Source organism: Phasianus colchicus, chromosome 21 (assembly GCF_987193195.1).
Source record: "Phasianus colchicus chromosome 21, bPhaCol1.hap1.1, whole genome shotgun sequence".
NCBI lineage: Eukaryota > Metazoa > Chordata > Aves > Galliformes > Phasianidae > Phasianus > Phasianus colchicus.
In genome coordinates, this window is record NC_143456.1 from 4,884,098 (window position 1) to 4,904,331 (window position 20,234).

The 20,234-nt window shown below is 56.5% G+C and overlaps 1 protein-coding gene across 3 annotated transcripts; it reads left to right on the forward strand.

Moving 5' to 3' along the window:
* Window positions 1–1,748: 1,748 nt before the first annotated feature.
* Window positions 1,749–20,223, forward strand: SH2B2 (SH2B adaptor protein 2). Of its 3 annotated transcripts, none has more exons than XM_031591835.2 (10): window positions 1,749–1,845; window positions 2,457–2,567; window positions 6,876–7,754; window positions 9,324–9,425; window positions 12,069–12,160; window positions 13,491–13,585; window positions 13,747–13,926; window positions 14,035–14,228; window positions 14,323–14,494; window positions 15,050–20,223. In XM_031591835.2, the coding sequence occupies exons 3-10, from the start codon at window positions 6,903–6,905 to the stop codon at window positions 15,355–15,357; spliced, it is 1,995 nt and encodes a 664-aa protein (XP_031447695.1). In that variant the 5' UTR covers window positions 1,749–1,845; window positions 2,457–2,567; window positions 6,876–6,902; the 3' UTR covers window positions 15,358–20,223. The 3 variants fall into 3 exon arrangements, with proteins under 3 accessions (XP_031447695.1, XP_089978772.1, XP_089978771.1); XM_090122646.1 differs by having other exon boundaries at window positions 1,790–1,861; XM_090122645.1 differs by lacking the exon at window positions 1,749–1,845 and having other exon boundaries at window positions 2,162–2,567.
* The last annotated feature ends 11 nt before the right edge of the window (window positions 20,224–20,234 follow it).

Here is a 20,234-nt window from a genome sequence, read left to right on the forward strand (position 1 = left end):
CACACCAGTGACCGCCCACCCTATGTTCCATTTCAGCCCATTCCCAGACCTGCAGTGGTGACCGACAGCTCCTATCCAGGGATTTGGCCATACCCAACCCACAGGGCCATCTCCAAAGAGGTTGATGGCAAACACCACTTTCTGGCCATGCAGTGCCCCAAAGAACCCTATGGGGCTGCCCCACAGCCCCACCAGGCCGGAGGTGCTCTGTAGGACTGCTGAGCAAAGCCCCATTGGCATCCCCCAGGCTGGAGGAAAACCCTTTGCCCCACAGTTCATGTGGATGAGGCACAGCCCCAGCCCCACAGCTGCCCTGGTTCCATGTCCCCCACATACCCCAAACCTCTCCCAAAATCCCACTGAGTGACGCCCTGTGAGGTAAAAGGACGGTGAGGAAACATAATAAATAACAACAATAACACTAACAAACCTTCCCCTCTCTGCCCCTTACATAACCGGCATTGCCTTAATCCTACAGGTGCTTTGCAGAACTAAAAAGGATTTGTTCCTCCCGCAAATCCCCGTTGCATTTTTTGGTGAGTCATCCTGATCCGCCCGCCAGGGAGGCCCCCTCCGTAATGTGACCCCGCAGTAAATCGCTTAAAGCTCCCCCGGCTCCGGTCCCCCTGCAGCGAGAGGAGGATTATGGCCGTGGCCTGACCCCCTTGGCAGGGACGGCGATGGCCCTATAAATATGTCAGCGGGACAGCGAGGCGAGCGCCGACCCACAGACCTTGACACCTTGACCTGGGGCTGATACTGCTGTATGGCAAAGCCTGGGGCTGGCTGCGCTCCTAGGGGGCTGCTGGCCCCCAATCCCTTCCTCTAAGCAGTGAGAAAATGAGTTTTGGGGTCACATGGGAAGTGTGGAGGTGCTGTCCCTCGGGGTGATGCTGGAGGAGGAAATCGGGGTATGGGATGTGGGGCATCACGTGAGATATAGGGTGGGATATGGAATGTGGGTGTGTGGAAGAGGCAGGGCGCCTTATGTGATGGGAGTGCAGGGTGGGATGGGATGCTTTGGGGTTTGGGATGCTGTGCAGGATGTGGGGTGCCACAAGAGCTGCAGGGTGGGATGTGGAATGTGGGGCTGCTGTAGGATGCAGGGTGCTGTGTGCGATGCTGTGAGGGATGCGGGGTGCACTGTGTGATGTGGGGTGGGATATGGAATATGGGGTGCCTGTAGGTATCCTCTGGGATACAAGGTACCCTGCAGGATGTGGGGTGCCATGCAAGATGCAGGATGGGATATGGAATCATAGGATCACAGAACTGGGGAACATGGGGTGCCTGCAGGATGTGCACTATGCAGGCTACCCTGGGTGGCATGTGGGATATGTGGTGCTCTGTGGGATTTGGGGTACTCTGCAGGATGTGAGGTGCATTTGGGATGCAGGGTGCTGCGCGGGATACAGGGTGCCATGTGGGAGATGGGGCTTTGTGAGATGGGAGATGGGGATGCGGGATGATCCTGCGGGACACAATGGGATTTGGGGTACCCTGAAGGGGTGGGATGTTGTGAAGGATATGGGGGGCCGGGCAGGATGTGGGGCGTCATATGGGGTACCCTGCGGCGTGTGGATGCTCTGTAGGTTACGAGGTGCCATGCAGAATGTGCCCTGCGGACCTGCGGGACGCGGGGTGCCCTGGGGGATGCCGTCTGACCCGGGGACGGCACGGCACGGCACGGCATAGCAGAGCACAGCGCGGAGCAGCGCCGGGCGGGGCCCTTTAAAGCGGGGGGAGGAGCGGGGGGCGGTGGCGGGGCCGGGCTGTGCGGCGGGCAGCCTTGGCCCCGGCGGAGCCGCACCGAGCGCCGGGCCGAGCAGGGCCGTGCCGGGCCGGGTGAGCGCATCCTCCGGTACCGGAGCGCGGCTGCGTGTGGCGGTGCCGGGGGAGGTGGGGGCGGTGCCGGTTTCCCGGGTATCCCCCCCCCCTTTCGCAGCGTTGCGGAGCGCACCCCCGCGTTTCGGTGCGGAGTGGGGGGGGGGTCCCCGCTTCCAGCCCCTCCGGGTTCGCTGTGGCGGTGCGGGGCGGTGCGGGGGGGGCGCGGACACAACGCGGCTGTGCGCGCGCGCGGCCCTTTAGAGGCGAGCTTTGATTTTTTTTTTTTCCTCAATTTTTTTTTTTTTTTTATTTACCTACGGCTTTATATGTTTATTTCCATTATTTGCATGAGGTTCGCACGCCTCCCGCGCGGCTCTCGGGGTTCCCCCCCCCCCCCCCTTCCTCTCCCAGCTCCGGGTGCACAGCAGCTCCGCTCCCTACCCCCTTATCCCCCCTCCCTCCCGGGGTCTCCCCCCGGCGCTGCCGCATTCCCCGCAGCGCTGCGCGGCCTTTGGGACCGCTGCTCGGGGCTGTGGGGCTCCGCGGTGCCCCGCGGGGTGAGGTACGCCGCGATGCGAAGCGCCGCTCTCGTTCCGGTGGGGCTGACCGCGTCCAACTTTGCCCTCCAGGTCCCTCCTAGAGCCGCGTTTGGCTGTGCGGATCCGTCGCTTTGAGCCATGCACCTGCGCGGGTGGAAGCGCGCTGCCCCGGGGACACGCTGAGCTGCGCCGGGAGTGGAGGTAACCGCGGGGCTGCGCTGCGCTCGGGGCTGCAGCCGGGATGGTGCACAGATGGCCCTTGTGTGCCGGCACTGTGGTGGTGCTGGGCTTTGTACGGTTCTGCCCTCCGCTCGGCACCGGGGGGTCTCGCGATGGTCGGGCTGAATGGTCACAGTGCTCACGGCCAACCTTCGTGGTTCTCACCCAACTGCTTTCATCCCTCTTCGGAGGCACGTTGGTGTCTGCACACTGCGGGTGCTGCAGCCCTTCCTCCTCCTCTTCCTCCTCCCCAGGGTGGGCTGACAATTGCAGAATCAGAAACCCAGTGGTGGCCGCACATCTGCTGCCCTCGTGCATCTTGGGGTGCCCCGTTCTTCCTCAGCCCAAATCCCCCCCAGCCCCGCTGCGATAGAGCTGTCATCCCACACCTGATGGTGTTATTTTTATTTTTTTTCAAGGGGGGAAAGCCCTGAGCACTCACAGCACCTGCTGTTGGGTGCACAGTCTGTGGATGTTTGGCATTCCCCAGCGCCACGCTTCCGAGCTGGGGGCGAGCAGAGCAGTTCCATCTTCCCCATGGCAGCTGCACACTGTCCTGGTGGTGTTCTGTACACGTGGCAGTGGGGCACTGCCATGGGGGGAGCATCCACAGATATAGCCCCCCATGCTGTGCTCAGCGCAGTGAAGAAGTGGGATATGTGGGACCTTTGGGCATCACCTGTTCAAGGGACGTGGAGCTCAGTGGGGTTCTATGGAGCTGTTTTGCTGCACTGAGTGCTGAGCTGTGAGCATTGTGGTGTGGGGCAGAGCCCCGCTTCCCCATTCGGATGCCATTGGATGCTGTCGGCACACTTTCCTGAGAGACAGTGCATACAGACCTATGTAACTTTATCCTGTGTTCATTATGAGCCGTAATTGAAAAACAATCTTGGGGTTTTCCTTCCATCCCCTAAGGGATGGAGATCCCGGCTGAGAGCTGGGAAAAGCTGTGCCGTGCCATGCTGTGCCCCAGTCCAACCCCTTGAACCCTCTATGGGGGTGTCACTCTACAGGCAGAGTGCTTAATGCACAGCACCCAGAGGCGCCCAGCATGGGCTCTGTTGGAGTGGGAAGTTGAGAGGAGGAGAGATTTGTTGTGGGCCGAGGGGCGGAAGGAAGCTGAGGCTTAGCGAGGGAAACGTGAGCTCGCCGGGCTGGGATGGGGCTCTGCCACCACTCTGCTATTGTGGGGGTAAAAATAGCAGCAGGGTGGATCACAGTGTGCAGGGACGCTCCTGGAGCCGGGCAGGTGAGCAGCACCCACTGGGAGAGCAGGACAGTGTCCTCCTGCACCAAAAGCACCATTATTTCCCCAAGAAGGCGCCCTGGCAGGCAATCTGTTATTGCTATTACAGCTTGCTGTCCCTCTGACCACACATAGAGCCGCTCTGGGGCTCTGGCGGCGGCACAAAGGCCACCAGGAGGAGGTGGTTCGGTCTCCATCTCCCATTCCTACGGGCCGCATAGCAAACATGAAGGCAGTGCGTTGGGCACGATGCTCGCCGTGCCCCCGGCGCGGTCCCCATCCTGTTTTTAGCCTCTTTGGCAGCGCCCTGGAGCCGTGCGCTCTGCTCACTGTGCCAGCAGCGGCACCGAGGACCGCGCGGTGTCACATTGCCGCAGCGCCCGCTCGTGACCCAGGGATCTCCCGGTGTGGACACGTGGGGACAGCTGAGGTCAGCCTCTGTGCTGGGGGTGAGCAGGTGCCCGGCTTTCCTTTGAGTGGCATCGATGTTGCTGGAAGCTGAGCAGCGGGACCTCCTCCTTGCACGCACCCTGACCCCAGCGCTCCCTGCAGGACGGCTGCGGGTCCCTGCCGTGCTGAACCCTATGAAGGTTGGGTGCCATTCTGCCTGACTTTCCTCCCCTGGCCACACTGTGGGGCGGAAAGGAAGCATCTCTTTATTAGGGTTGTTTCCTTAAATAAAGCCCTTGGAGCAAGTGCTGGCCTGGCTGCTCCGCTGTCCCATGGCGGGCACTGCGTTATTAACACCTCATTAGTTGTTAGTTCCTCCCTACTCCTCTGGTTCAGCAAATCCCAGTGGCTTTATCCTGACTCCCACCTCACCGGAGACCTGTTTGTTTTTTTTTTCTGTGGTCCTTTGCACTTCTGCTGATGGCTGAAATTTCATTTCTTCTTCTGGAGGTCAAGAGCTGACTTCTCTCTGCTCCTTCCCCTGCTGTGTGCCGACTCGCACCGCGCTGCACAGGGCGCATCCCTGCGGCTTATCAGCAGTGCTTGGCATGGCCTGGCTGCCAGCAGCTGGCTCACACTGCAACCTGGGCTTCCACTTGGCCGCTCCCCAGGAATCTCTTTTATTTATTTATTTATTCATTCATTCATTCCCCTTCTAAAATCTTGACTTGCTTCCCCCCAAGTGACAGCAGCAGCAGGACGCAGCTCTGCCCCAATGGCATTTGAGGTGCAGGCGGGTTAGAAGCAATGACTGCCCACGTCTTTGGCTGGGCCACCTGTGGTCCCTGTTGTCACTCTATGACCACCAGGGCTCAGGTTGGATATTAGGGACAATTTCTTCTCCCAAAGAGCAGTGATGCAGTAGCTACTCAGGGAGGTGGGGGAATCCCCATCCCTGGAGGTGTTCGTGAGCTGTGGAGATGTGGCACTGAGGGCTGCAGTCAGTGGGCATAGTGGAGAGGGTTGGGTTGGACTTGATGTCCTTAGTGGTCTTTTCCAACCTCAGTGATGATTCCCATATTCCTGTGTTCTGTCTATGACCCCTGGCAGACCTCCCTTGCCGAGGGCTCTGCCTCCTTCCAAGGGAGCATGCTACAGCACATGAGCAGTGGGGCTAGGGGTGAATTGGCCCCCAGTCTCCCAAAAGCCCCTGTGGATTTGCTGCTTGCTTTGCCTCCCAGCACCCTGCCCAGGGATGCTGTCTGTGCCATGGAAGTTATTTTGAGAAGTGGGGCAGCGCTGTTGGCATGGAGGGGAGCGGAGGCACCGAGATGAAAGGTAAATCTGCAGAGATAATTGGGAGCTGCTTCCTGCAGGAATCAGGTACAGGAGTGCCTGCCAGGGGGGGATGTCTCTGCAGTGTTAGAGGGTGCCCCAAGCCCCCTGCTGCTCCCATGGAGGGGTCCTGGACCCACTGTGGCAGGGGGTGATGGGGAGCTGTGCACCCCACTGCCTCCTCCAGGCCTGCAAGTCATCGCTCCTCCAGGCTTCATTTTTATAAATTGCCCTTTGAAATTCTGTCATCCCTGTGCAGATGAAAGCAAGATGTTGTGATGCCTCTGTGTGCATGTCTCCATTGCAGCTGGGTGGCCCGGCTTTCTGTTTGGGGTTTATCATTTTTTGAAGTGCTTTGAGATTTGTGTTTTTTTTTTTTTTTTCCCTCTCTAATCTCTCTGGTTGTCACACCTTGGCAACCCCTCGGGTCTGGGCAGTCAGTCTCTCTCCTGCTCCATCCCTCCTGGGATCAAAGGGGAGAAACACAGCCCCCAGGGCAAAGCTGTCTTCCTGGTGATGCTGGCAATGCCCACTTGGATTGGCAGCAGGAGACCCTCTTTGTCTCCTCAAAATCCCTATTGGGCTGCTGTGTGCTCAGGGAGCTGCAGCAATGCACTGTAGTGCTGGAGGGCAGTAGCTGAGCCTTTAAATTCTGTGCCAGTGATGGATGGATGTGTGAGAATTGCATTTGCTGGCCTGGTAACAAACAGCTTTGCGTTTTACGCTGCTTTCCTGCTGTCTCTTGGGGAAATTCAGACACATCCTAAACTGCAAGGCCGGGGATTTCCCTGCTGGGTGAGTGGGGCAGAGGAGCACACAGGGAACTGCGAGGCAGTGGAAAAGCCAGGCTTCCCTCTCCCAGCTCCTGTCGACAGTTTGGGCAGAGGTTGGTGACATTGGGTGCTTCTCCCATGGCAATGTGGGTCTGGTCTTCACCTCCGCTCAGCTCCTGCTGGCTCCAGCTCTGCTTTCTTGGTTGATTTTTCCCTTTAACCCATGGGCTTGTTGATCCCCGGAGCTTTCTGTTGAGTGCGGGGTCTAACGGTGGTGTTGGGCCTGGAGGTCCCCGGGCTGCTCTGGTCACAGACTCCTCGGTGGTTTTATGAGAAATCAATGCCGCTTTTGAATGGGTCATAATCATAAAATAAGTACGATTTATGGCTGCTGCCAGGGACACGTTTGGTTCCAGCGCGGCAGAGGGAGAGGAAAGAGCACAAAACCACTTTCCCACAGCATTTCCCACTCTGTGCGGGGGCTGCAGACCCGCGCCAGCTGCGGGGGGACGCTGCGCCGTGCTGACGCTGTGCCCTTGCCCACAGCCCGCCGCCAGGTGGAATGGGGCAGCCATGAACGGCGATGCCCTGTGCCAGGAGCCCTCCTCCCCGCTCCCCGACTGGCGTGAGTTCTGCGAGCTGCACGCCCAGGCGGCCGCCGTCGACTTCGCCCAGAAGTTCTGCCAGTTCCTGAAGGAGAACCCGCACTACGACACGCCGGGCGCCGAGGCTTCCTTCTCCCATCACTTCGCCGCCAACTTCTTGGATATCTTCAGCGTGGAGGTCAGCCGGGTGTTCGTCTCCGACTCGCCCACCAAGTACAACATCGTGCCCTTCGTGGGGCTGCAGAACTGCCACGTGCCCTACGGGCGTGAGGTGGCCCAGCGGAAGGAGGAGACGTCCACCGAGTCCTTGGACAGCATGGAGGCCCCGCTGGGTGCCGGCCGCTATCTCAGCCCGGCGCAGCAGGCGCAGGCCCGCAAAGTGTCCTCCTACGGCCAGTCCCGCAGCTCGGAGGACGTCTCCGTGCACGCCTCCGCCAAGCCCAAGTTCAAGAAGGGCTTCTCCTTGAGGAACATGAGCTTGTGCGTGGTGGACGGCATGAAGGAGATGTGGCACCGAAGGTCTTCTCCCGAGCCGGGCGCCGAGGCGGCTCCAGGCCACAGGAGGACCGAGAGGGAGCCATGGGGCAAGGAGCCTGCTGACCCCCGGGAGAAGTGGACCCACAAGCTGCGTCTGTCCAAGGCACAGTCCTCCAAGGTGGAGCTGGTGGACATCCAGAGGGAGGGCACGCTGCGCTACATGGTGGCCGATGACACGAACTGTGTGGGGAGCTCACAGTGGCAGAAGTGCCGCCTCCTGCTGCGCAAGGCCGTGAAGGTGGAAGGGGAGAGGTTCCTGCTCGAGTTCTACGTCCCTCCCAAGGTAAGGCCTGGCTGGGGTCCTTGGAAGTGTTGGGGTGAAGTTGAGGCAGCAATTGTGTTTGGTGGGTTTGGGGAGGTGTGGTGCTGAGCGTTGAGACGTGAATGCACACACAGCTGGGTCCCATCCACAAAAGCACCGGTTCTCATCCCCCGTAGCCTTTGGAAAGGTGCTGAAGCCCAGCCTGCTGGCTGAGCCCAAGGCATTGGTGGTTGCAGAGGAGAAGCTCACTGCCATGCTGAGATGCACGGTGTCCTGAACATGAGGAGTTTTTGCTCTCCCCAACACTTCGCAGAGTGCTCCACGTGCCACCAGGAGGTCCTACGCTTGGACTCGGCACTCCTTATTTTCAAACTGATAATTCATTTGGAACAATCATAGAATCACTGAGGTTGGAAAAGACCTCTAAGATCACCCAGTCCAACCATCCACCTCCCTCAAGCACTGCCCATGTTGCTCAGTGCCACATCTCCACGGTTCTGGAACACCTCCAGGGATGGGGACTCCCCCACCTCCCTGGGCAGCTGTGCCACTGCATCACCACTCTTTAGGAGAAGATTTTCCTAATATTCAGCTATCCTTGTGCTACCCAGCCCCCCCCCTGTGCTTACAGAGCCTCATCTGTGCTGTGCATGCTCATCTTTGGCAGCCCTGGGGCAAATAGTAAGTCGTTCCCTGGAGCCTTACTAGATGTGTTAGAATAGAAATCTCGTGTTATTTAAATGCCATGGGAAGGAAAACCTGCTGTAATCACAGTCCTCTGTCTTCAGTTTTCCTTTCCTTCTCCCCTCATCCCATCATATCCCTTCTTAACTATTGCTTCAGTGGGAAGCAATGAGCCCATGGATCCCTGACAATTGTTCTAAGTGTTCAAGTTTTAAGGGGAAAATACACTTGCAAAGATGCTCCCGTGGCATTAATAGCACTTCCCATGGGTGCAGGAAGACCCCTCAGGAGCAGGCTGTTCCCTGCCTGCTGCTGAATGAGCAGTTCAGGTTTTGCTTTTCTCACCTTCTTTGGTGGGAACACTGATGGAAGAACACAGCAGTGCTGGGCCCCATGTAGCACATGTGGAGGTGGTGCTGCGGATTGCAGAGGTGGAAATGAAACATCCCAGAGGGGAAAGGAACAGTTCCTGTTCTCATACTTCAGCTTTTAGCTTTTTTCCCCTTTAAAAAAAAAAAAAAAAAAGGGAACTGAACCTGTTGTTGGTAACCTGCAGCCCAGTGCTCATCACCAGCCCCATCGGGATGCCGGTGCTGCAGCAAGGAGGCTTGACAGACAAGCATGTGAACTTCCCCATCTTCCACCAGGCCTTTTCTTCATTTAATTAAAAGAGCTCAGAGTTATCAGGCACATGAGGGAAATCAATGCTTTTTTTAAATTATTTTTTTTTAATCTCCCCACCCCCCCGTAACAAGCGTGTGGGCTGAGCTGCTATCTTGCCTTGCTGAGAGCTGCATTCTCCCCTGGGACAGTTTGATTCGACTGAGCGACGACTTTTTATTATTTATTGATTGATTTGATTTATTTGTTTGTTTGTTCTCATTCTTTTTTCTTTTTTTTTTTCAGGCTTCCAAGCCCAAGGTGAGCATCCCGCTGTCAGCCATCATCGAGGTGCGGACCACCATGCCTTTGGAGATGCCTGACAAGGACAACACCTTTGTGCTGAAGGTGAGGGTAGGGGCAGCGGTGGGCATCCAGTCCCACATCCAACCCCACTGCAGGGATGCTTTAGCCCCAGGGATATTTCCTTGGCCCCAGCATTGCTGCTGCTGCTGCTGCCCCCCCTTCCCATGCTGTGCTCTCCTCTGGGGCTCCCACAATGACACAGCATCCACCTGATGCCCAGGTATATTGGGATTGAGGTACAGTCATAGAATCATTAAGGTTGAGAAAGACCCCTCAGATCCCCAAGTCCAACCCCAGCACATCCCCACCATGCCACTGACAGTGTCCCTCAGTGCCACATCTGCACAGTTCTTGAACACCTCCAGAGATGGTGACTCCAGCACCTCCCTGGTGTTTGCCTGGCTTTGCCATCGTGTTTTGCTTTATCCCATCACTACAAGAGTGCTGAAATGGGTATCCAGAGACAATTTGCAAGAGATGTGAGCAGAGAGACTGAATCCATCCCCAACTAGAGACCCCGGAGAAATCATTCTTCATACAATGCAATTAAGTGAATGCTCCCTGCTGACAGGCAGCAGCCCTCTGTGGCAAATCCCAGGCTCGGGTGGCAGAGCTGGGAAGCATCATGGAGTGGGTGGCAGCAGGGACCTTCTCACTGAGCACTGCATGGCCCCAGCCACAAAATGATAGAATATCTCAAGTTGGAAGAGATCCATAAGAATCATCAAGTCCAGCTCTTGGCTCCTCAAAGGGCCACCCAAACCACACATCTGAGAGCACTGTCCAAATGCTCTTTGAACTCCAGCAGCTCAGGGCTGTACCCGCTGCCCTGGGGAGCCTGTTCCATGCCCAACACCCTCTGGTGCAGAACCTTCTAACCACCAGCCTGACCCTCCTCTGACGCAGCTCCATGCTGTTCCCTCAGGCCCTGTTGACATTGGTCCTCCCCATGTGCCTTAAAGTGAAGGCAGTGCAGCAGCCCAGAGCCAGCAGGAAGCATCGCTTCTCCTTGCATCGCTTCTCCTTTCCTCTTCCCCTTTCCTCAGCCCCAGCGCATCTTCTGGCTGTCTCCGTGCCCAGAGGATGCCGCTGACTCACAGCAGCTCATGAGCTGCCCTAACCCTGCCGTGCTTTTTGTAGAAGCACTCTGCAGTCGTGGTTCCCCTGCTGGCGTCAGCGCCATGCCCTTGAGGTAGAGCTGCCTGGGGCTTTTTCTTTCAAAGCTGATTTCTCAGCATCAGGGCATTCATTGGAATTCTTGCCTCATCTTCCAGCACGCTGCAGCGTGGTGTCATCTCTGAATTGATCAGGGATCCAACCTCTCCTCCTTCCTTCTGTCCTCATCACTGCTGAATGGCAGCATGAGTGGGGCTGTGAGGGCTGTGAGCACAGGGCTCAGCATCTCCTCCGCTTTGGCCATTAACTATCAATGTCTGCTCTTGGAATGTGGGTCATCACTTCTTCTGATCATGATTTCCAGTAAAATTTCCCTGTAAAATCTCAGCCCCTTTTACTGCTCTTCCTCCACTGCCTTGACTCCAGCTCTGCTCCCACCTTCTCAGTAATTATCCCCTCCCCATTTACCCTCTAACCTGCTCCTGCCCCATTCTGCCTGCAGGGTTAAATGATTGCCATCGATTTCTTCTGTGAGGCACCAAGCACTGAGTCAACCCCAGGGGCTCATTCAGCATCATCTGCTGCCCCTTTCCTGCTGTGCTCCCTCCCACATCTGCCTTTCATGGTGTGTTTCTGACACCCTTTACTCCTCGTGGCTCACTTTCTGCCCTGGGCCTCATTCCTGCTCCTTGTTGCTATCACCCTTTGCAGAGGACTGGAGCCCCCCTTGGCGCTGGGGCAGGGTTCAGAGTGCTGGGACAGGGGCTGGGGGGCAGCCCCTGCTGCTTTCTGCACTTGGGGCTGATGCAGAACCTACACCTATGGGTGGGAAAGCCCCTGCCTTGTGCAGGGGGGCCATGCTGGACCCCATGATGCTCAGTCACCCAGCAATTAGCAGACGGTGTGTTCTCGCTGCACATCAGACACCAAGCACACGCATTTTTTCCATTGCACAAGCAGTGCTTGCAAAATACCCAAGCCCTGCACATGCTCTGCTTGCTTTCATGCTGTGCATGAAGGAACACTGTGCTCTCCCAAGCTGCAAACCCTTGGTTAAACAAAACAGGGCTCTGCTGCTCCCCTGCAGCTGGCACATGACAGGGGACCGGGTGCTGCTTGCCCCAGGCACTTCTCCCTGTTTATTTTCAGGATAGTGATTCAGTTGTATGCCATTAATTTAATTTGCAAGAAGGCTCTTGGCTGGCAATGCAATACCCTCCCAGAGCCAGGGCTCCTCCCAGCTCAGGGTCATGCAGGGGGTCTGGGAAGGATGGGGCAGCAGCATCTCCTGGTGCCCACTGTCCCCTCTTGCCATATGTGTTTGCACCCTTCCCAGCCTCAGAGCAGCCCAGATCATTTGGGTTCACAGTCTTTGAGCATCTCCGGGTCACCCCTTGCCATCCCTTTGCTGGGATGGGGACATCCCAGTGTCCTCCAAGCAAGGAATTATTAATGGGAGTACGGAGATGTGGAGGTGGCTGCTGTCCCACTGTGTTATGGGGTTGGCTTTGCCTGGTAGGGGATGCAGGACCCCAAACATGACCTGACACTGTCCTGACTCACTTCCAGGTGGAGAACGGTGCCGAGTACATCCTGGAGACCATTGACTCCCTGCAGAAACACTCGTGGGTGGCAGATATCCAGGACTGCATTGACCCTGGGTAAGGCTCACAGGCACGGCTGGGCTCCCCCTGCACACTGCAGCCACCTTCTCCCCACTCGGTCAGGACATGACCTGGGCACGATTCAGGCATGATGTTCTTGTTGAAAGGAAAATTGTCTTGTTCCAGCAAGCGAAAAGTTCCCCTGTACAGCCCAGAGAGAGCGGTGGGGTGGCTGCTGGTACTGGTAGGCAGCCCTCACACACCACTGGCTTGGAACAGACCCCAGCTGATGCAATTTCTGCTGCCCGGCTTATTGCAGAAAGTCCCTGACTCACTGGGGCAAAAATCTGGAGGCAGTCAGCAACTGCTGTGTGTCAGAGGTGTACCCTACAAAGCATGCACTCAATATCAGCCCTACTTCCCATCCTTTTATTTCCAGCCCAGTATCCATGCTGTAATGAAGGCTCTGCAGGCACACTCCCCCAGGGAGCCTCCAGCACTGCCCTTCTTGCCATGGCTTCCAAAGGGAGCTTTTAGGAGTGAGAGCCCTGAACAAAGCTGGGATGGGGGCTTGGGGAGGTCCCTTCTGCCTCCTGTACCCCCTTTCCCACATCAGCCTGTCCCCAAAGCTGCTTTTTGCTGGGGAGATTCAGCTGTGTGCTTCTTTAAATATATACAGCCCCATGCTGGCCTCCAGACACGGCCGTAAAGCAAATAATAATGAACTCCACAGCAAATAATAATGAGCCGCTTCATACGCTGCCACGCGCGCTCTGTGCCAAGAATGAATTTTCATTCAGCTCCTGCATGCAGTGCTCAGTCCTCCTGCCAAGGATCCGTGCTGAAACCTCTGCGTAAGCACCCAGCAACGGGATTTCTGCAGAGCTCTGTCGGTTTTGGTTTCCTTCTACTCTTATTTATTTATTTTTTCTTTTCTTTTCTTTTTTTTTTTTTTTTAAGTGGCTGCAGCTGAATGACTCCCAGTGGCTGATTCACTTACTGGCCACTAAATAATTCAGCAGCTCCCCCGTGAGCCCTTACGCTAACGCAGCCGCTTCCTGGCTGCTGGCACACACGTGGCTGCTGTTAAGCAAAAGAGCACCCGAATGCCACAAGCAGCTAAAAATAGGCTGTGAGCAAGCTGGGAGCTTGCTCAACAATGGTGCTCAAGTACACGGGGCAGCCTGGATGTGTGGTGCATTAGCTTGTCACCATGCCCCATCCCATGGCACTGAGTGCTGCAGGTTCTTTTGTGCTCTGGGAGGAAGGGCTGAGGCTGAGGAGCTGGGATTTCATTGGGATGGTGGGGCTGGAGCAAAGGGAGTCTCTCCAGGGGGTGATGCCACGTGCGTAGTGTGTGACCCTCTGCTCTGTGCTTTCCCACCAGGGACAGCGGGGATGACATCGAGTTGGCATCCTGTGCTCAGGGAGCCTGCCTGCCGGGCCGGGCATCCTCCTGCAGCTGCGAGTTCCTGGCTGACGGTGAGAGATCCCACGGGGGTTGGGAGGTGTCTGCTGCTGCCACCTCTGCTGTATGTGGGGCAGCTGCCAGGGAGCGTGGACTGGGAGCTTGGGTCTTCGTGCTAGGCCCCATCATGGGGACATGCCTGCTCTTGCTTGAGATCATCGGTGTTTCCTTTCAGATGTGCACAGGCTGCCAGATAGATGTGCCCTGCCCGGTGCTCACAATGCCACCACCACTGCTATGCCCACACCCCACGGCCGGGGCAGGGACTCCATGGGGGAGCTGCTGGCCCACGTCCCGCTGGAGAGCTTCTTGCAGACACTGGAGTCTGCACCCACAGCCAGCACGCACCTTGCAGGTAAGTTTGCTTGGGGTAATGCGGCATTTGGCCCCATTGCCTCGTCCTTGGGGCTGGGAGAGGGCAATGCCTACATGCTCCCTAAAACCCAGTGGTGCTTGCGGCCAGGAGAGGACAGCGAAGTGGACACAGAGATCAACCTCTCTGACTTCCCCTGGTTCCATGGGACGCTGTCACGGATCAAGGCGGCTCAGCTGGTGCTGTTCGGTGGTGCCCGGAGCCACGGCCTGTTCGTCATCCGGCAGAGTGAGACACGGCCAGGGGAGTACGTGCTGACCTTCAACTTCCAGGGGAAAGCCAAGGTGGGTGACTTCCTGAGCCAACCTTGGGTGGCTGCGAGGCTGAGGGAGGTTGGGGCCTTCCACCTGCAGCTCACCTCCTGCCCTGTCCTCACAGCACCTCCGCCTGTCGCTGAACGAGAGCGGGCAGTGCCACGTGCAGCACCTCTGGTTCCAGAGCATCTTCGACATGCTGCGACACTTCCACACACACCCCATCCCGCTGGAGTCAGGCGGCGCTGCAGACATCACGCTTCGGAGCTACGTGGTGGCCCAGAGCCTGCAGCCCGGTGGGTGCTGGGGCCGTGTTGGGTTTGGGGCTGGTGGGGAGGATTGAGGCTGGGATCATAGAACCACAGAATCATAGAACCATTCAGGTTGGAAAAGAGCTCTCAGATCCCCACGTCCAATCCCAGCCCACCCCACCATCCCCGCTGACCACCACGTCCCTCAGTGCCACATCTCCACAGTTCTGGAACACCTCCAGGGATGGGGACTGCCCCACCTCCCTGGGCAGCTGTGCCACTGCATCACCACTCTTTCTGAGAAGAAACACCACCCAAAAATAAATGAGTCTCCATAGAATCCTTCGCTCAGATAGGAGAGGGTTAGAGGTCTGCACAGCTAACTGGGGCATGGAGAAGGTGGGCAGGGAAGGTTGGGGTGCACAGGGTGAAGGATGGGGAGAATGGGCATGGGAAGGCACCATACCCCAGGCACCCTCAGAGGGGCTGAGCTCCCCATTCCATTCACATCTGGACGGTGCTCTCAGACGTATGGTCTCATTTCTGAGTGGTGCCAACTTGAGATATTCCAACTTGAGATATTCCATGATTCCCTTGCAGATGCTGGCCCTCCGCCAGCCCTCGTGCCACAGCCGCCGCTCTGCCGCACCGACCCACCACCCCCACACTACTTCTGCAACACAGCGCCCGCCGTCCCGCCAGTCCCACCACCCACTGAGGGGGTGGCTGTGCCCCCCGCCGTCCCCACGCCCTACCACCGCCTGGAGGGAGCCCTGGGCCCCCGCAGCCGCAGCGACAGCGCAGAGCGCCGGCCGGAGCCTGCTGCCACCGGCACTGAGGACTACCACGATGCTGACGGTGCCCGCAGTCGGACCCGGGCAGTGGAGAACCAATACTCCTTCTATTGAGCTCCTTAGGGGTGGGATGATGGGGGGGACACGGGGCAACCGTGCCCATTGCTGCTGCACCAGCCTCACTGCCACCACCAGCACCGGGGCTAGGATCTCCTCTTTGCTCCTGTGTGATGGCCCAGCTGGACCTGGCAGCACTGAGTGGGTGAGAGGTTGGAAGCATCAGTGCTGTTCTGAAGCTTGTGGCATCTTCCCTTTCCCTCCTGACCAAGTGTTCTCCCAGCACTGAGGTTTGGGCATTTTGGGGTGGGGATGGAAGTGTCCCTGCAGAGCTGTCCTACTAGGCACAGGTCTGTGTGCCTGGAGGCACTGTGCCCTATGCCCAGCCCAGCTCCATCCTTGTGCGTCTCTGGGGCACAAGTTTCCCATGCTCTGCCAGGAGAAGGCTTTTTGTCCAAAGCTTGATGCATCTCATCGGAGGAAGGTCTTTCCCTGCTTTCCTGCCCTTTCTCTTCCTTTGTCCTTTTTCTCCTTGTAGAGACTCCCTGAACACCCCCTTTCCTCCTCTCCTTTTCTTCTGAAACCTTGGATGCCTACAAGGGTATCAGCAATCTTCTGCCTCCTTTCCACAGCACTCATTGCCATCGCTGAAGGCAAACCTTGAAAAACACAACACCAGCCCCACTCGCATCTGCCCTTAGTTGGGGTATCCCCAGGGGGTCACACAGAGTCCAGGTGCAGGGCTGGAGGCAGAATTGCCACCGCAGCACTCCCCAGGAGTGCAAACACTACAGACCTTCAGTAGATGCTATTGAAGATTTTTATTTTACTTTTTTTTCTTATAGAAATTGAAAAACCCAGAGAGAATGAAAGGAGTGTGGCTCCAGGTGTAAACTGTGTGGCTGTGCTGGTAGAACACAGGGACTGGGTTGGGCTGACAGCATTGGGATTTCCCTTGCTCAAGTGCCACTCTGCCCTCGCCAGTGCCACGTGGCAGCACCACTGCCTGCAGGGACCATGTGCTGTCTCTGCCTGTTAGCAGCATGGTGGCTTTTGAGCAGACCCCTGCAGCAGATCTCCAGCATGAAAAGGAGCTCCCTCCTGCACTGCAGAGACCTAAGAGAGAGAGCACAGATGCTGGGGCCAGGCTGCTTGCTGGGATTGTGTGCTTCATATAGGGTAAGAGTCAAGCCACAGCCAGGCTCAAACCCCAGTGAATTGCCTGAAGAGTTACTCTGGCGTCTGGTTTTGGTTTGGATCAGATTTTTTTTGTTAGGTGCCTTCTTTACTGAGCTAGCAAATTGTGTCCCAGCTCTGGAGTCGCTTCTCGTCCTTCCCACGGGCAGGGATGATCTTCTACATCAAGAAGACAGTCTACAAGCCTGTCTTTGAGGCTTGTAGCTTCCTCCAGAGCTGAGAGCTGCCTTCTGGGCTGCTGAGGGCTGGGAGCTCCCACTGTTGCAAACACACAGCCCTCAAACCCTGCCCTGCCAGTAGCCACCTCCCTATGCGAAGGCTGGGGCAGTGGGAGTGGGCATTTCTCCTTGCTCACGTAGGGAGAAGCTGGATGCTCTATGTCGCTGGATTTAACAGAAACTCCCTTCACATACACAGTGATTGAGTGGGGACCTCCAGATGTGGCACAGATGTCACTGCTCTTGTTCTCCCCACAGTCCCCAGGTGGCGGTGGATGGGAGCACTGCCTTAGAGAACTTCACATGTTAGCTGATTTGTCATCATCTGCGTCATGGGATAGGAGAGGGGTGGGGGGAGCAGCAATCTGCAAACAAACATGTTCATTTGTAAATAGGGAAGAGTCTGGAAGAGTTTACTGTTCTGTAGAATAAATTAATTTTATTTAAAAAAAGGAAAAAAGGGGACTTGTTAAAGAAGTGGAGAACTCAAGTTCCAGTTTTAAAATAAAACCACTTGCAAAAAGGACAGCACAAGAACATGAGCATGGAGCTTTGCTGTGTAGAAAGAGAGAGGATGCTGACATGTCGCATGCATACAGACCTTGCTGCTGGCCTGAGGCAGCTGTGGCAAGGTACAGGCTGCCCAGCAGAGTGGGTCTGGTACACTGAGGAGGGAGGAGGGGGCATTTTTTATCGTGGTTGAGCAGAGGGAGGTGGAGGACACAACCAGCCTTTGCAGGGCTGGGTTTCCTCTCCTCTCAGTCTGTCATTTTCATTGTCTCGTGTGTCACCGGTGTAAGTTGAAACGCCTTCAACCCTGGAGCGGAGCAGATAAAAGTGAATTAACAGCCCTGGGGAACATCTCCTAGCAGCAGTGTTCCCCATACATGTTTTCCAACCCCCATCCCCAAGGGAGGCAGGCAGTGCCTCATGCTTTGCTGCCGTACATCTTCCTAGCGTGCTCTTTTCTGCTGAAGATGCCCAGGGAAAACCGGTATGTGGTTCCAGACTGCGCTGTCACAGCTCAGCAGCATGGCAGACACAGCTTCCAGACGCAGCTCACACATGGCTTTTGGGGGTGGAGAGAGCTGCTCAGCTCTGTAATCAGGCCACAGTTGCATCACGACCCATTCACAAAAACATTCCCTCCCCAAAAATCTATGTAGCCTGTTAACCAGCCCTGGATGCCCATCCATCAGGGCCTGGCCAGCTGGGGAGCTGACAGCCCTTCATTGCTGCGAGGGCTGTGTCTGCAGGACAGCTGCTCCTCCTGCCTCCCCATAAGCCATTCACACCTCAGCGTATTAGCAAATTGCCTAATTATGGCATTAGTTCTGCTGGAAAACGTGTCCTTTTGCTGGGTTGCTCTCTGCATTGCACATGGAGATGTAGCAGCAAAACGGGAGAGTGGGCTCAGTGTGGGCTGGACAGGTTGGTGCTGCTCTGCGGTGTGCTGCATGCTGGCCGATGCTGTGAATAAGGAGGAAGATGCAGGGCTTACAGCCGTGCAGCCCCCTGCATTTCTTGGGTGTTTCAGCTGTCCGCAGTGGCTCCTGCCTGATTGATGTGCAGGGCTTTTCTGTGCACAGCTCCCTGCGCTTCCAGAAGGATTCCTTTTGTTAAGAGAACACCTCAGAACACATTGGCTTTGAAACACAAAGGAGCTTCACTGATACACATCAGGAAGTGCTGTTGTTTGCTTTGCACTGAACTGCTCTAATGCAAATCCCGTGTCCCCAGCAAGCCCAGTTCTGCCCAGATCACAGCTCAAGGGTTTTTTTATTTTACAGTGATGCAATGATATCCATCCTATTTTGGTCTGACACAAGTGACAATCTCGTCTTTCCTCCCCAGACGCATCTCAAAAGTAACGTGTACATCGAGGGTCCACACCTAGGTGTGTCATTTTGGAGGGTGCTACTTGCAGGTCTGTCTCCCTGTGCTGTTTGCGTGGGCTCTGTCTGATGACAGGCAGCTTCCTGTCGTTTCCCAGAGCTGCAAGTTGTTGTCAGCACGCTTTGGGCAAGAGAATCGAGCTGTCCAGCTGCTCCCTGCAGCCCTCCAGCCATAGTGGTGTCTGGCCATCACTGATTTGCTGTTCTCTGGCAGCAACTGGCACAGCCACACAGAGACCTCACAGCACTGCTCACATCCCTGCTTTCGGAAGCTGTGTTTTGGACCCCGAGCTGGGAGAGATGTGGAGACAGGAGCTCACAAGCTGGGAGACAGCATGGAGGAAGATGTTTGCATGGCAGCAGCCAGGGCTGTGGCTCCAAGGATGCCTTCCAGGGCCAGCGCAGACAGCTGGGAACACAGCCAGCTCTGAATTCAAGCCATTCTTTTATAAATCAGGTTGGTAAGACAAACACGAGGCATAAACTAGTGCCATTTCCATAGCAACCTCAGCAGAGGTAAAAAGTCTTTTGTAAACAAAGAGAGGACTAAACCTGTGGATCCGCTCTGATTTTCTTCACGGACGAGAGAAGAGCATGTGGGCTTAATAAATTCAGGTCAATACAAATGACCCATAAATCTCAGATGGAACCATTCCCAACCTCTGCGTTCCCTTTTCTCTCCCCTCTCCTCATGCACAGCACGGAGCTGTTTCAACCCAGTGCCCAGCTCCGTGCCCCAGCTTATCTCCATAAAGACACAAAGCCTGATGCCCCTCTTCCATCACCGCTGACCTTTAGTAGCTAATTCTCTGACGCACACGCAGTCCAAGCACATGCCATGCCATTTCTGTATGGTCACAGCAGCTCGATGAAAAATTTGGCTTGTAGAGAGAGCTGTATCACAGCCAGCTCTGGCTTCCATTCCTCCAGGCAAGCATAGCTCGGAGTATGCAAGCCCTCAGCTGGTCTACACACTGACTGGGCAAAGCCCCTGTGTTAATTAAGCACAGATGAGGCAGCGACCCTCCCCCTCACCCGTGAGTCCATGCCATGGGGAATTGTGCTGCAGCTCCTCGCTGCCAGCGGGCACGGCCTGCTAATTGCCAAAGTGACACGAGCAGATGGTGCCGCAGCCCTGCCGGGAGGCACCAGGAAGCACCGGATCGCTTACACCATCACGGGGCAGGGATTTGGCTGGGGCCAGGGCGTCCGTGCAAAATGCTGAGAATTCCCTCCTCACAGAGCCCAGAGCGTGACGGATTTTGGAGCGGCCTTGCTCACAGATCCCACAAGGGTGTGGGGTCACTGGGAGCAGCGCTGGGGGCAGTGGGGTGATAGGAGATCTGCCGAGCTCTGCTGTGGGGCTGGAGAAAGCAGCAGCAGCAGCTCGGAGCAGCCTTCAGCTTCCAGCAAGGCCACAACGCACCGCCTGCTCCTTCCTCACAGCCCTCGCCATGCCTGAGGGGGCATCGCTTTGTGCAGTGTGCATTTACTAATGACACATCCTAGGCCTCCCCAGCAGCAAATACCTGAGCCCCGAGGAGGATGAGGCACAGCCCACACAGTCCACACTGCTTCCTGCACCTCCTCTGAGGCGCTCCGAGCAGTTTGTGGCGGACAGACA